The sequence below is a fragment of the Notechis scutatus genome, chromosome 4 (assembly GCF_049901735.1).
Source record: "Notechis scutatus isolate UNSWTSFEM ecotype Mainland chromosome 4, rNotScu1.2, whole genome shotgun sequence".
Taxonomy (NCBI): domain Eukaryota; kingdom Metazoa; phylum Chordata; class Lepidosauria; order Squamata; family Elapidae; genus Notechis; species Notechis scutatus.
This window is the reverse complement of record NC_142012.1, coordinates 114,037,370-114,055,093: the sequence shown is the minus strand read 5'-3', so window position 1 is coordinate 114,055,093 and position 17,724 is coordinate 114,037,370. Positions and strand designations below refer to the sequence as shown.

Genomic DNA, 17,724 nt, shown 5'->3' with positions numbered 1-17,724 from the left:
ATTCTTTGTGGGGGAGGCTACAATGTGTGCTAATAACATATTGAACAACGTTGTTAACACAACAACAGGTGAAATACCATTTACCAGATGGCATGGCAGGAAACCTGACTTAAGTTACCTGCACACATTTGGTGCACCAGCATGGGTGCATATTCCTGCACAACTCAGAAAAAAAGGGCAACATAGAGCTAAAAGATTTTTCTTCGTTGGTTATCAGGCAAACCATAGGGCATATAGATTTTGGGAGAAAGGCACATCTAAAGTGTTATGTAGTGCTAGTGCCCAATTTCTAGAACATGAAGGATGGGAGAAATTAGAACAGGATGCCAATAAAGATGTAATTATTGAATCCTATAGAAATCCCATTAGTTATCCCTGTAACTTTAAAAATAAAGTAATGAGACAAATACAGGATGAAATAGTGCCCATAAAGGAAGAAACAGATTCAATAGCTGAACAGGATGAGGAAGATGAACAGGTAGTAGTTCAACAAAGTCCTCCTGTAAGCCCTGTAATTCCCAGAAGAACTACACGTGTATCTAGACCGCCTGATAGGTACCAGGCTAACACAGTGTGCCAGATTAATGAAGTTCCTAATTCTGTTGAAGAAATTAAAAAGTATCCTAATAAGGAAAAAGAAAAATGGTATGCAGCAATGAATAAGGAACTGAATTCATTAAGTGATATGAAGGTGTATGAAAATGCAAAATTACCTGCAGGAAAGAAATCCATTGGCTGCAAATGGATATTTAAGGTAAAAACAGATAAGGATGGTAATTTAATCCATAAGGCAAGGTTAGTAGCCCAAGGTTTTAGGCAGAATGCTAATGACTACGATGAGGTGTTTGCACCTAGTCTTAAGGCAGCAACCTTGAGGGCAGCTTTAGTGTGGGCAGCTAGTAAAAACTATATAGTTAACCATCTAGATGTGGAAACTGCTTACTTGCACGCCCCATTAAAACATATTATTTATATGAAAAAACCTGTTGGTATTAAAAGTGAAAATAAGGATAATAATGATTATTGGTTGTTAAAGAAAAGTCTCTATGGTCTTAAACAATCAGGCTATGAATGGAACCAGTATATTGTAAAGGAACTAGACAATATAGGATTTAAAGCTGGTTTAGCCGATCCATGTCTGTTTAAGAGGGAGACAAATGGGAAAGTATCATTATTATTACTATTCACAGATGATATTGCTTTGATAACTGAAACTAATGATGAAGCAAATAAAATAATAGCATCATTAGGAAAGAGAATAAAGATCAAGCAATTAGGGGAGATAAAGAAGTATCTCGGTTTGAATATAAAGAAAACACGGAAAGGTTTTAAGATATCTCAGGAAGATAAGATAAGCAAATTGCTAAAAGATTACAAGATGGAGCTTTGTAAGCCGGCTAAGACTCCAATGAGTCAGGAGTTTAGCAACACTGATGAACAAAGCCCTGAGTTTGATAAGGTGATTTATCAATCTTTAATTGGTAGTTTGAGTTATATTAGTAATTGGTCTAGACCAGATATATCGTACTGCGTGAATCAGTTGGCTAGATTCAATTCTGCACCATGTGAAAGACACTGGAATGCAGCTAAGAGGATATTAAGATATCTTAAAAAGACAATGAATTATTCATTGTATTTAGAACCAAAGGGTGATTTAATTTTGAGTGCTTATGCAGATGCTAGCTTTGCATCAGAAAGAGACACTAGAAAGTCGACTTCAGGAACAGCCATAATGCTGGGTAAGACATTAATAGGCTGGAAGTCAATTGAGACAACAGCATATAAGTTTGTCTACTATGGAGGCAGAATTCTCCTGTTTATCACTGTTATGTACAGAATTAATAATGTATAAACAAATGTTAATTGATATAGGTATAACTGTAGATTATCCTATAATTATTCATGAAGATAATCAGGCAGCAATTCAAATGGCTACAAATATTGGAGTAAAAACAAGGAGCAAGCATACAGATCTAAGATACCTAAACGTGAGACAATCTGTAAGAAGTAAGATGATTCAGCTAGAGTACTGTATGTCGGAGGACAATTTAGCTGATAATTTTACTAAAGCCCAAGGTGCCAGTAAGCACCAGGAGAGTTGTGAAAAATATGGGATAAGATTGTAAAGGTATTATATATTTATTTCACCCAAAAGGGAGTATGTTAGGTATAACATTGATACCAAATATGGTTTGGGTGAATAAATATATAAAACTTAGATATCATGGTTTAAGTGCTTATCACTTTAAGCACAATGCAGCAGGCAATTAGCCGATTAAGGGTGCGGTTACAAGTTACAATATAAGGAAGCATTAGAAGCTGGAAAGCTTACTGTCTGTATCTGTAACTGTGTGCTGCTGCGACTTACTGTGTGTTGCTGTGACTAACTGTGATTACTGACTGTGAGTGCCTGTGACTGAACTGTTATTGTTTGCTACTGTTTGCTGAATATCCAGCGTTTGTTTCTCTGGAGAGTGAAACCGGAGGAGGAGAAGGTATCTTTATCGGCTGATAAAGATATTGCAAGGACTCTTAACTTGGACTATACTAGTGAGTCTTACTGGATGGAAATACTGTGAATGACTTAATGGACTGAATGACAATGCTTAAACTCTAACTGGATTAAAAACTATTTAAACTACAAACAGTGTTTGTGTTCAGTGTGTGTATACTCTGGGGCCTTTCCGCTCTCCTTTGGCTGCCTGGCTTGACTACTGCTGAAATACTCTGCTAGGGGTTAATCCCCAAACCCTAACACATCAAATCCACAAAACCCCCAAATTTGCAAGGTAATGCCACTGCTTGATGAAAATTAAGGGCTGGGGCATTGCAATGAAGCCACCACTTGGAAAGATAGGCTGCCCAAACTGAAAGCTTTCGTTCTGGAGAAAGAAGAAAGCCAAAAAGAGCATAGCCTTGGTCTCCACCTCTAAGCAATTTTTCAAATTCCATTTTTGGATTCACATTTCTTTTCTCAATCCTTGAAAGCACCAGTGTAAGGTGTCCTTCACCTGAATACATATGGAATGTGTGTTTTTGGAATAAAGATGCCAGTCTGCAAAGCATTCAAGTGGATCTTTTCCCATGAAATGTCTTTTACCAGCAAGGCTGGATGATGGCCTACTTCACTTTACCAGAGATAGATCAAATGAGCATCTTTGATTTTCTTGGGCACTAGTAGGCAATGCTGGACAAGCTGCCCCATTGTCTGAATTTTAGATGTGGATTTCTAGAAGAAAGCTTTGTTCCTCTTCTTAAGATCATTCAGCATTGTTCATATCCTTTCCACTGACAGCGCTGCAATTCTTTAAAACAAAGACTCCCCAAGGACTCAGAACTGCTCAGCTGTTGGCCCAGGTCCCCTGAAGATGTTGCACATGGGAGAAGAAGGCCAAGGGTCTTCAGAAAATTTCTGTAAGATTGGCAGCTATTTGCCACTTTATTTTGGCATAGTATGGATCGGATGGAAGCTTCTTGTACAGAGGTGAATTCTGAAACACCTAATTACTTTGTTTGCACATCTAACTACAGCAGGGGTCCTTAACACCAATCCATGGAGTGGTACCTTTCTGGGGCATGACATAAACTGGGCCGTGCAAACAAGTGAATCTTCTGTGGGATGCAAGCAGCATGCAAAACCATGTACCCTCCAGTCTGCAGAAAAAACTGTCTCCACGGAACTGGTCCCTGGTGCCCAAAAGGTTGGGGGGCTCTGAACTAGAGGCAAGATTGGCTCCTTAGGTTAAGTGAAGGCCAGAAAAGGTATTTTTAGAAAATGCCATGAAAAAAATGTGAGGTTTCAGAAGCAACTATAACTATGTAGTACAGTCTAAATTGAAATACCATTAATATATATTCACTGAATGATATAAAATGCATCTTTTAAAAGTTCACACTTTGCTATTTTAATGTTATAATTTGCAATTGTATAATTGATTTGATTTCTGAAATGGCAGTCCTAGAAAAAGGCTCAGCTGATAGCCACTTGATCTGGGTATAGAAAAATTCTAAAGAAACTAAAAGTAAAAAGACAATACCAGGATTGGCCTTGGAATAATCAAGGGACATGGTTTTGTGTGGAATAAAAAAAGGCTTGAATATTAAGTACATGTACATGAAAGTCCAGATTGATTTAAGAATCAGAAAGATGCACATAAAATAACTGTTAAATAATGAGTATCTATTAGTAGATGGCTGAAGTGATTTAAAAGCAAGGCCAGGACTGAACCATGAAGAAAACTGATGGGAAAATAACTTGATTCTTTCACTTAAATCTATACATAGTGTTTATTCCAATAGAAGAGAATGATGTTATCTAGTTGGGTAATGAAACGTCTGCAAGCAAACAACCAAGGTCAGAGAGCACCAAGGACTCCATAGTATTTATTGAAAGCAGGCACTTATCAAGCTAGCATTGAAACACGTCAATTTCATTGCTATAGACGACATGGGAAAGTGTGCCAAATTTTCATTAACTATAATAGTAAGCTGTTATTTCAACAGGATAAGATAAAATTTAACTTTGACCGTATTTTCATTGCAGAAGATGCACAGAATTGTATTTCTTCTGGGAATTTTTTTCTCCTGTATAGGTACATAGTCTTTTGCCTCAAACTTGGTATTATCTTTTAAAATAGCAGCTGTAATAATAGCATCTATTGCCTCTGCAAAGAAGCAGGAAAAATAGTAGACACTTGGTTAGCTGCTGCAAGAAGAATGCACAGACTGAGTACAAAAAAATGGCATGACAAAGCAGCAAAAATAATTAGAAGCATTGGAAGATCTGCAAGAAATACCATTTGCCTTCAAGCAAGAACTGGCGGGACCATAAAATAGAGAAAATAACCAAAAATGAAGAAGCTAAACTGTTCTGGAATTTTAGAATTCAAACTGATGGACACTTGCCACATAATATGCCAAACTTAACAACTGTTGATAAGAAAGACCCCCCAAAATTGGATAGTGGACATGGCCTGGAGACACAGAATAGAATAGAAGGAACTAGAGAAAATAACAATATACAAAGTCCTGCAAATAGAAATAGAATGACTGTGGAATAAGAAAGCAAAGGTAGTATCAACAGTAATAGGTGCTTGGATGCAATCCCAAAACAACTGTAGCACTATTTGAATATCATCAGCATTGACAAATTCACCATCAGTCCAAAAGGGGGCTTTACTTGGAACAGTTTACATCCTGCAATGATCCTTCTAACACCATAAAACCGTGATGGCGAACCTATGGCACACGTGCCACAGGTGGCACACACAGCCATTTGTGCCAGCACGCGAGCTGCAGGTAAACTTACCTCACTGTGCATGCGCACGCCGCACAGCTGATTTTTGGCTGGTTTGAGGCCTTTTTCGGCCTCCCAAAGGCTTGAGGAAGGCTTCTGCAGGCTTTGCAGGCCAAAAACTAGCCCCGTTTCATCACTTCCTGTTTTTCTGAAAATACCCGAAGGATGAAATGGGGCTAGTTTTCGGCCTGCAAAGCCTGCAGAAGCCTTCCTCAAGCCTCTGGGAGGCCGAAAAGACATCAAACCGGCCAAAAATCAGCTGTGAAGCACAGTACAGGTAAGGGGACAGTGGGAGTGGGTAGGGATTGCACGCGCATGTGTAGGCGTCGGGGGGGGCAAGCATTGCCTTCTGGATGCTGGCACGCGAGCGCAAATGTGCAAGCACGCGCACACTTTCTGGCACAGGAAGCCATAAAGGTTAGCCACCACTGCCATAAAACATCCACATCTGCCTATCCTAGGTCCTTTGGAAAGACTTGAAAGGTGGATAAAAATGCCAAATCCAGTCTGAACATCTAGCTGACTGCAATGAACGTTTATGATATAGGTAATAATGACACCCAAACTTTTAACAGATTCTTACTTTAACTGCAGTCTTGCATTAGTGTAATCAGTAAGGGCCGTGGGCAGGATCTCTCTTCCCCAATCACCACAGATTTGAATCAATCCTGCAGAAGGAACTGAACTAGCATAACAATGTGCTGCTCACCCCCAATCTTTTGAGTTGATCCATAAGGACACCATGGTGAATGGTATCAAAAGCTGCTGAGAGATCAAGTAAAGCAAGGATGGATGCATAACTGTCATTCTGCTCACACAATAGAGATCATCCAAAAGTACAATCAATGCCATTTCTATCCCATATCTTGATCTGTATCCTTACTGAAAAATATACAGATAACCCACTTCATTCAAAGTTCTCTGAAGCTGCTTTGCAGCTATCTTCTTAATTGCCTTCCCCAAGAATGGGAGGCTAGATACAAGGGAAGGTTGTACAATGGGGCCCAGCAATAGTTTTTGGAAGCTTCATTAAGAGGTAAAGGAACAACCCCTGGAGAATGCCAGCAATACTCTAGACCAGGGGTAGTCAACCTTTTTATACCTACCACCCACTTTTGTATCTCTGTTAGTAGTAAAATTTTCTCTAACCGCCCACCGGTTCCACAGTAATGGTGATTTATAAAGTAGGGGACAAAACCCCTACCACCCACCATGACAGCTGGAATGCCCACTAGTGGACGGTAGGGACCAGGTTGACTACCACTGCTCTAGGCATCTGTCTTGTTTTAATTGCCTTAGCTCTTCCATGAGCCATGGGAAATAATAGGAACCATGAGAAAAGAAGGTTTTTTTAGGCGGAATTTGATTCAAAGCCTCTGTCTTTCTCTAATTCCAAGCATGACCAAGACTTTAGATGGACTATGTAGCTGATCAGTAGGAACAACCAAAGCACCTTCTTGAACCCATCTGGATCCATCAACCACCCATAGAATGATCTTCTAATTCATGGGTGTCAAACTTGCGGTGTCACGTTGCCATCTCATGATGTTTCATGATGTTTTTTCCCTTCACAGAACTGGGGTGGGCGTGGCCTGCACATGACGCATCCGGTCCGTGGGCCACCAGTTTGACACCCCTGATCTAATTCATTCAGCCTCTTTGCAGAGGATAGTGGCACAATAGAAGCCCATGGTAATCAGGGCATGATCTGACTATGACATAGAAAGCTGCCCAATTTCTAATTACATACCTACTGCTCTGACAGAGACAACAGTTCTGGTGTGTGACCACTGTCCTGGGTCATAGGACCACGTCATGAATACATGATCCACCTCAGACCCAACCCTCAGGAAAGGCAGATTAAAGTCCCCAAGATCATAAGTCCAGCAGCAATCTCAACTGATCCCTAGAGACCAATTTAATGAACAGTCTCACACCTGTTGCCATGGGTCAACTAAGCGATTTTCAGATAACAATGACCACTCTTCTCTCATCCTGGGGTCTCAACAGATTACTCTGTAGTCAAAGATATGTAGAATAGAGATAGCTCATTTTTATTGTTGTTAAATATTATATTCCCTTAGTCGTAATTGGGGGGGGGGGCACATTTGATAAGGCTAATTCAAGTTCAGAGTCAAAAGCGGTAAAGACACCAGGTTCTCCTTTTGACATCTTTTCAAAAGTGTTCTCAGACCCATTTTGTCTTTCCCTCATTATTTTGATACCCCTCCTTTCCCAAAGCAGATGATCTCTTTTATCAGCTTGAACTGGCACACTATAGGGAGCTAATGATTTGGCCAAAGTCACCAGAAATAAGATTGCCTATCTTGTACCATCAGCTTGCCTCAAACTCATTGAAAGCCACATTACATACGATACTTACATTCCTATGATTCTTCTTATACTTCAAATTCAGAGTAATAAACACTTAAGCCTAGGCAATGGGTTTAAATCATGTGCATGATACTTACTTGATTGGATTAGGAGGAGGAGGAAGTGGAGGTGGGAGGGGTGGAGGTGGAGGTGGCACTGGATTTTCTGACTGGTGTACTCGTTTTTCAAGTTCATCAACTGTACAAAGAGAGAACTGAATCTTCACTTAAAGTACTCCTGTACATATATATTTAAAAAATGGTCCATCCACTAATCAGTGGGCTAATTGATGTTAAAAGTTGACATTTTTTTAACCAAGCATCTTTAGAAATTTGAGTGCTCAATGTTTCCCATAATTATTCTAGACTTTTACCCAGTTCTGTATAAATAGATACACTATAATCCTGGAACAGACATTGAAGTAAGGTGATGAGCGAAGCCTCTTCTTGCTGACTTAATATCTGGAAATCTCCATGTCATTTTTTTTACTATCGTATCACCTTCTGCTAAACTACACTGTTGAATTTGAAGATAATTCTAGAATACCTGATTGGGTGATAAGACAGAAGCTTTTATTTTTAAAATGACAAAGCGTAGTACTGATTTGATTGTGTGTACTCATATTTTATAACACTCTGCTTCAGTCTTAAATAATTCCTTAAATAGTACTTTAAAAAATCCTGCAAAGAATCATTACTAGTTTCTTTCTACCCAGTTTTTGATTTGCTAGACAATCACTATTTTTTGGTATTCAGGTCATAACTGAATTGCGAAGTCATTATGAAATGCCATCATGCTGCATCATAGTCAGTATACACATTGAAGTAATTTATTGCACATCCTGCAGTAGTGCCTGGGTGAGTATCCTTGGCAATTTCCATAGGTTTTCCAGTAACCTTACTAGCCTGCGATTAATTTAACACACATCACTAGAGTTTTAGGACTTTGTACAAAGGCATTTGTATGTTTTTCTTTTGACATTTTCCATCCACATAATCCAGCTGCTTTAGGATAGTTAAACAGTACTTCCCCTGCTGGTAAATGTATTTTGAATTTATTAAGAAATGGCAATCTTAGATAAAAAGTAGTAAATTACAGTTTTTAGCACTTAATAGGTACGATGCTGTAAGCTGGTCAGGCACCATCCTGGTAAATAATTCTTTGGTAACAACTAAATCACAGTAGTTGATTCACACTGTATGTATTTTAAGTGGTTTTGTCAGTGCTTCTGCTGTCTTGTTTTAGCCTGTAAACTGGACAAATAATAGCCAGCAAGTCAGACAGCTTCAGCAGTTAGATAGTGAGGGGTAAATGTTTATCCTGAAGTGCAGGGAATTAGCCACACAGTTCCCATGGATTTTAGCCATTAACACCCATGGGAGTTGCAAAGCTAATTTCTTCTGCATAGCCTTTGACAAAGCATTTACTTTTTAAAATGTCAATCATATGAAGGCTCATAAAACAACAGGGGGGAAACAAAACCTTCACACCCATGCTTTTCAACTAACTGTGAAGTTCTAAATATATATATTTTAAAATATATTCATGATTTCCAAGGATGGATAGAATTTAATACTTTTTAAACCTCTTCATGGCTTTCACTTCTAGAGTGTTCCTAGTTAGGTACTACAGAAGTTTTCTTTTTCACTGGATGCTATCATAAATCACAATTATATGTCAAAACATATCCAAGGTCAAAACCTGGCACATTGTACTTCACTTCCACTGAAACTAAAGGAGTTGGTCATTTGTAATCTGAATTTCATTGATTTCAATGGCAGTAAAATGCAATTAACTTAATCTGGTTAAACAACAGCAATGTACCAAAATTTACTGAAGAGTCTTGATGTTTTGGCTGCAAATGTAGCTTAACAACTACCATTACATTGAAGACTGCATGATAGGAAATGACAAAGGAAGTTAATGTTATGAACAAATGGCTAAACTTCTGTTAAGAATACGTTAGTAATATTTAGAACATCATCCACATGATCTTCTAAATATCTAAAAGTATTTATTTAGCTTACCTGAATGCTTTAAGTTTTTAATTTGTTCTTCAGCACTCTGATACTTCTCCTCTAATTCTTTTTTTTCTTCTTCTAGAAGTTCCAGTTGTTGTTTAAGGGACTTGATTTCTTTGTGCAAAACTTCATTACATAATTGTTCCTCCAATTCTTTAATCTAATATTGACAAATTTAAAATTGCAATTAATATCTAATATATGAGTGACAGGATCACCACTGAAGTAAGCATTCCTCAAAGCTCAGATATGTAATTTTTGACACAGAATTTAATTGTTTTTAATTTTGTTGTGTAATAGTTAAAGGAATATCCTAGAAATGGGTGTGTCAATGTATGCCATTTATTAAAAATCATTTATATGATTTTTAATTTCATCAGTGAAATAGTCAAGATTATTTTGTCCACTACACTTTGGTTCTCCCAAACATGGCCCAGATCTCAAAGTCTTCTTGGGATTTGTGGACAAGGAACAAAACTTCAAGGGAGGAAAGAAAAGTCCAATTGCATGCAGTTTGGAAAGACAAGCCAATATATTATTCTTTTTTTAAAAAATGAAATAACCTCCCTTCTTAACCAAAAAGTGGTTTTGCAAGTACCCCGAACAGTATAGATTCACTCTGGTAAGCGTATACCCTGGGATTATGTTCTGCCATTAGTCAGCATACTAGCTTTCAAAGCAAGAGGTTTAATCAGTTCATGGAAGGTCATGTTTAGAGTGAGCAAACTTAACTCATTTACATATTGTGAAGGCCTGATGAAGAAATATTTGGATACCAAGGCAACATAAAATTTGATGCTTAACATTAATTATGTATCTTTGGGAAACTTTTTTTTAACTTATATAAAACACTCCGCTTTGTAAGTAACATTCTACCTACGAAAGATGAGTTCAGCCTAATCCAACATATCAGATAGGTGGGAGCAGGCTTCTTACCTTCTCTTGATGTTGCAATCTTTCTTCCTCCAGCATTTGAGTCAGTTTGCCATTTTCATCTAGAGCTTTTGAAAGCTGCTCATCAGGGGTAGAGTTTTGTTGCAGCAACTGACTTTGCCGTTTCAACTTATTTTGTTCAATAAACATCTACCAAACACAACCACACAAAATGTCAATCAGATTATTTAATAAACTGCATTTATCTGAGCAGACTGCATGGCAAAATCAGTTTCCTTTTAGAGCACCTAGAAGTCCAGCTATGTCAGGCATCAGAAGACTGGTTCTATAATTTTATCTACTGCTTTGGAAATATCTCAAGTGACCAAATAAAATATGGAGTGGAGACAATCCCTAAAATAGCACCAGAATAGAAAATACACTTAATTTCTTGCATTTCTTGCATCAAGTTGTCAATGGGATATATTCTATGGAAACACTGAAATACTAAGTGAAGGAATTAAAAAGTTTCAAAGTAGTAGAACTTCAATTATGCCAAATACTTAAGAAAATTCAAAACATGACTTGATAAGTGTGTTGGGATATTGGATACCAGTGTACACAGAAAGAACTCTGGGCAATCAAATATACGATTTGATTCATTTTTCTATGTAAGATGAATTTGGTCTCAGGGTGTAGGACTTCAAATTGTTTACATGCAAAAGATGTTGCATGCATATTTAAGAAATCTGACAACAACAAAATGTATTGGTTTCGCTTAATGTGGTTTCACATGTATCTTGTTAATGAACAATGTATTAGACAATATAAATTTATGACAAATTATCAGAAAGTAAAGCAATTATACTTAATCTGAGGAATTCACCATCCCATCTATGCTGCAAAAGAGGCATGCTCTCTTTCTTTCCTTTGTGGTTAAACAAATTTTTGCTGAATTTTTAACCGTATGATTCTTATTCATTGTTTAAGATTTTAATGTTTTATATAGTATTTTAATTATTTGACTGTAAGCCTCCTAGACTTTCTTTCATGAGATAGACAGCATAGAAGTCAAACAAACAAAGGTTAGATATATACTGTAAAACTATTGCCTGCTATGTATAAGACAAATATCGTTTGTCTTTTACAGCTTTCCTGGTCTGAGTGGGGTGATTGCATATATAGTCCAATATATCATAAGGGCATTATGTTGGACCATGCTGCTTTACTAAACAAAAAACAATAATTATTTCTAAATTGCTGAAAATTGATCCAGAAGGTGATTAAAGAAGAAACACATTTTAAAATTACTGCCTCAGAAATAAAATGTCCATTATTTATGGTCCCATGTTGTTTATTTACCAGATAAAATAACAGTCACAGCAGGTTGGCTGATTCATACCACCCTTCAATATCATGTCATTAACAAAATACAAAATCAGATACTTGTATATGTATTTATTTATTGGGGAAAAAAATCTATGCATTGCTTTGAAAAACGCTCCCTATTACTTTCCAATCTCCTGTTTCTAGATGGGGAAAGAGACAGAAGTGAGTGACAGATTTTGATTTCCCTATTATTCTACCTAACAGATAGTTCATTGTGGTCACACAGACCATACTAATTGCTTAAAGAGTTGGGTGAACTCCAAGCGGAAGCACAACCTGCTTTTCTGCTTGCACATCTTAGAGGGCAATGTAACTGAAGCAAAACTAAATCTCATTTTAAATATGGAACGGGAGAGGGGAGGGGAGGGGAAGAGGGTAGGATAGAGGAGAGGAGAAACAGGAACTCTTTTAGGAACTCTTAAAAAAAAAACACCTGGGGTTTCTACACAAAGTATTTAACCCACAAATCTATGCCCATTTTCTTCAGAGTTTCATGATATCAGCAAGTTAATTATTTTCTGAAGAGATAGATTCCTGCTCTGGAATGCAGATTCCTCTATCTAGCTGATCTTTTCTGATTCTGAGAAGTTAATCAAGGTCAGACTGGTTAGCACAAGTTAGTAGTTGAATGAAAGACCGTCAGAAAACCAGTTGTGTGGTCAAAAAAACTTCATGAAAGTGTCTATGAAATCAACAAGAGTGAAGGAACTTGAAGGAACTTTTCTTTTATTGTTAAACTACTGGAGATCAGACACTCTGCTAATCAATCACCAGTCACCAAAAGATTTATCAGTGTGTCCCAATTTAATGATTGTTCTAGGTTTGATTGTTCTAGTCCTGGACAAAGAGAGAGGGATGGAGAGGGAGAGAAAGAGATAAAATCATAGCCAATTATAGTTTTGGTTGCAGCTCTCATGAACCTTTCTCTTGCCAAATCTCATGACCATGTTCTTTAATATCCTCCCTGACAAAAAAAATCCATAATGAGTGGCAAAAATATTTCAAAAATTAAAAATCTAAACCAGTGTTTACTGATGGCTTATTCATTAGAAAAAAATAAGGTCTCCATTTCTTCACCCAGAGGAAAATCAGTGGCAGTTATTGGGAGTCAATTTCATGAACTAGTTATCATCAGTAATCTTGGAGCCATGGTTTAAACTATTTATTATTTGAATTAGGATAGGTTATAGCAGTGGTGGCTAAACTTTTTGGGTTCCCGTGCCAATAATTGCCTACTTGTGCTCGCGTGCCATCACCCAGAAGGCAATGCGCATGGGGCCTCCTGCGCATGCAACCCGTGCGACCCATGCTGGGCACTTCTGCGCATGGTGATTGTCTCCTGTGCGCCGCTGCACCCACGTGCATGTGCACCACACACCTGACAATCAGCTGTTGGGCAGGCGGTGGGCAAGCATCAGCTGTTGGGCAGGCACTGGGCGCGCATGCACAGTAGACCTTTTCTGGGCGAGTACTCGTGTGCTGGCAGTAATGGCTCTGCGTACCACTTTCGGCATGTGTGCCATATGTTCGCCACCAGGATAAGTGAAGCAGATAACATATTACATCTGTTTCCCTGAAAATAGTTAAAAATATTAGATTGCTTTACTGCTGATATTTACCTTGGCCTTTTTCTCTGATAAGTTAAATTTCCCATTATGTTTGGCAGGTGATAGATTCAAGTTCCTAAAGATAAACACACTCATACCCTAACCTTATCAATTCCTGCATATGACAGTTGAATCTATGGAATGTTACATTAATTATGGTTACACTGTGTAGCAGGTGTTTTTTTTCCTATATAGATTAGTCTGCACATAAGAACCTTTCTGTAAGTGCAGGTTTTTCAGTCCATTAGAAAGATATTACATATTAATGGATCGGCTATTACAAAGTAACCTAAAAGCCATTAATGCATCTAAATGAAGAGTTATTGTACAGCTTATTATTAATACAGTGCATTGATATCTCTGAATCAATAGCATGCAATCTTATGAAAGGAGCAAAATTCCTATACAAGGCGGTCATGGCTGTCTGGAATTATAAGCATTTTTCTTTACAATTACAAAAAGCAGATAACAGCATTTGACCTTTCTGCATGCAAATGTTCACTGGAGGGATTTTAAACACAGTGTCTGCCAAGTATTTACTAAGGTACCTATAATGAAAAGGGCACTGTAAGTAACCAAGTTAAAGACAGTCACTGTAGTTTAAAACTAACTCTATTATTCACATTGTATGTATGGAATCTTTCTTGTTACACACATAGAGAAAAATTGAATTAAATGATAAGAAAGGAAGCAAATTCTTTCTGTCTTCTCCTTTCTACTCCCAGTCTCAGATTTCATCCCTGCCCTTATTTTTTTAGACCATACAATCGTGTAGGACACATTTTTTCCTACACATTTAAAAAAAGTTACAATGCCAGGACATGTCATTGTATACAACCATCAACACAGATAATTGATTTTGCAAACAGTGTTTTTTCCACACATGTGGTATTTTTTCTCTCTATCACTCTCCATTCTACACCCCCAAAAACAAGCATGTTAAAAACAGATAGTTTTACTATAAACATTAAATAAAATCAGTGAAGTGTGGATATTCTGAGACTTGAACAATAATGTGTTTCTGCTTCTGGGTGAGGATCTATTGAAAATTAGACATCCCTTCTTTTTAAAAGTTCCAATAAAATTATATTTTTTTAAAAAAGAACAATTCTATATTTTGAAGGTTCTGGAACTAATTGCCTATGTTGACAGGGCAGGGAGACAAATTATGAAATATAAAATGACATAAACTCTACCCTTTTTGTATGTAAGGGATGGAGCTTGAGTTTGATGTCATAGCATATTTCATATTCTGAAAAAAAAATGGCTTAGAATGAGAATAACTAACACCACTGACATGATTATTGCTTAATGTTTCCAATACAGTAATCATTCAATCAATTTCTTTGCATTATGAGGAGCTAAGGGAACAGAAAATTAGGAATAAAAAGTAAAAGGACTTTTGAGGTAAAAATAGAGGTGGCTGTGGTGGAATGAAGAAATAGCTCTTGTAATTCATCTCTGGACAAGAAGACTTCTCTTTGCCAACAATGCTTCTCAAGAGGAGGCCAAAAGACCAAGAATTTGAAGCTCTGAAAATGTAGCCAGTTTTGCTCAAACTACAGCCAGCGCCTTTGAAAAGGAGACTTGGTTTGCATATTTCCTTTTGTATTGATTTTCAGAAATGGCTTATTAACTGCTTTTCAACTATTAGGAATCTTTGGATCAATAGGTTTTTATAGCAATGGGTGAGTTTCCTTAAATCCTTAGTTAAAGAACTTTAAATAAAAAGACCAAGGACAATTTTTTTCTCTTGGAATAAATGGTAAAAGGATGATTAGAATCTTGATTATGGAAAGTTACAGATTAACAGGAAGATATTTTAAAAAATGATTTTGTAATTAATTATAAGAATTCTTCCATGAGAAAATGCTTTTGTTTTGGATTCCCTTTTAAAAAAACATGATAGGTTGAGACTTTGAGGTTGAACACTAGAAGGAAACAAGAGGAACAAAAGATTACAATTAAAGGAGAACACTTACACTTGATTCACTAATATAGAATGGAGTAAACTATATTATTAAAAGATATTTTGGAGCAATGAACCAAGAAGTTACAGTCTATGACTGTATCTGAAGATACTTCAGAAGATAACAAGTTTTATCAGGCAAGATTAAGATTAATTTGAAATTTAAATTAATTTAAAAATAATAGGCTACAAGAATGATATGGAAAGAGATGCTCTACTGGACATACAAATAAAACCAGCAGATGACTTAATAATCAAAAGGGATATACAAATAAAAAATCTAAAGAATGATCTGGATAATTTTTCTATAGTGGATTTACAAAAGAGTCATGTTAAAGCTGTAAAGAATTTTATGAGAAGGGACAAAGAAAAAACTAAAACAAATCAAGCTCTAGGCTAGGGCATTATTTGAATGGACTAAAAATCAAGATTGTTCAAAGTAAAAGGAAAGAATATCAATTTGTTGTTGTTTTTTAAATCAAGGTTAAAATAGATATGTTGTTATCTTTAGCGGACTTTTGCTGATCAGGACTGAACAAGGCTTCAAGGTTGTCTTAAACCTTCTATGAGACAACATCATAAACCATGGTATTTATGAATTGCTGCTTTGCCATGACCTGTTATGGTCAAAATAGTTCTCAATTGTATAAACATATCTATTTTCCACTGGATATTTATTTTCCAAATAATTTATAGGAATAATGAAACCTGGAGGGTTTCTAAATGTGTAAATGAGCTGATGAATTATTCAAGTTAAATCCACCCCAGAAGCAAAACCTAATTATGTCAACACTGCTGATTTCTTTCTTAATGATGTAATCCATAGAATAAATCCTCTTTGAAACTAATTCCACCTGAACACATTCCACCTGAATCATGAGAAAATTAAATCTTTCAACAGGATAAAACAGCATTTTTAGGTCCTTAGAGAAACAAGAAGTACAAAAGGATGTAGTCCATGTCCCTCTATCACGGCTTTAATTTTATAGATTATTAGAGTATTGTAAACTACCTCAAACATTGTGGCACAATAAACACTGTATTTCAATTTATGAATAAATTATTGTACATACGGTAATTAATGATCATGTGAGGGACCATGGTACTTATTTGCCTGTATAGCAGTCTTTTTGAGAATGTACACTGATTAATGATTAAAAAAACTCATCTCATGGAGAAGAAAAAAAGTTAATTTATGACTAGGAGAATCAATGTCAATTTAATACAGTATATGCCAAATATGCAATCCTGGTATGAGCCCTGTCGGTCTAAAAGGAAGGCTCACACGGGCAGACAATACATTTGACATTGAAAAGCACCAGGGCCAGACAAGATAACTCCTTCTTGCTTAAAAGTCTGTGCAGACCATTTGGCCCCCATCTTCACCCAAATCTTCAATAGATCACTAGAGATGTGCTATGTTCCTTCCTGCTTCCAACGCTCTACTGTCATCCCAGTGCCAAAGAAGCCCTCCATCAAGGAACTGAATGACTACAGACCAATTGCTCTAACATTTCTAGTTATGAAAATCTTTGAAAGACTTGTGCTGTCCCACCTGAAAACCATCACAGATCCGCTATTAGATCCCATGCAGTTTGCATACTGAACAAATAGATCACCAGATGATGCTGTTAACATGGCTCTGCATTACATCCTACAACACCTTAAATCTCCAAATACCTACACAAGGGTCCTCTTTGTAGACTTCAGTTCAGCATTCAATACTATCATTCCAGACACTCTTCTAAGTAAATTAAACCAACTAGTGGTGCCTGAACACACTTGTAAGTGGATCATAAGCTTCCTAACAGACAGGAAGCAGCAGGTGAAGCTAGGCGGAATCACATCCGATACCTGTACAATCAGCTCAGGGGCCCCACAAGGCTGTGTACTTTTTCCGCTTCTCTTCTCCCGATATACCAATGACTGCATCTCAAATGATCCATCTGTTAAAATACTGAAGTTTGCTGATGACACAACAGTGATTGGTCTCATTTGCAACAACAATGAATCTGCACACAGACAGGAGGTTATACAACTTGCCTCGTGGTGTAACCGGACCAATCTGGAACTGAACACACTCAAAACCATATAAATGGTGGTAGACTTTAGAATAAACCCTCTTATACTACCACCTCTTACAACACTAGACAACACCATATGAACAGTAGTGACATTCAAATTTCTAGGTTCTAC

The 17,724-nt window shown here is 37.0% G+C and overlaps 1 protein-coding gene across 1 annotated transcript in view; it reads right to left on the bottom strand.

Moving 5' to 3' along the window:
* The window catches only part of SHTN1 (shootin 1), a 92,798-nt gene that overhangs the window by 29,447 nt on the left and 45,627 nt on the right, over nt 1-17,724 (bottom strand). The window contains exons 9-11 of the mRNA XM_026670202.2: nt 10,627-10,773; nt 9,697-9,850; nt 7,768-7,867 (exon numbers count right to left, since the gene is read on the bottom strand). Of these exons, the coding sequence (XP_026525987.2) occupies nt 7,768-7,867; nt 9,697-9,850; nt 10,627-10,773 (401 nt within the window). The remainder of the gene's footprint in view (nt 1-7,767; nt 7,868-9,696; nt 9,851-10,626; nt 10,774-17,724) is intronic.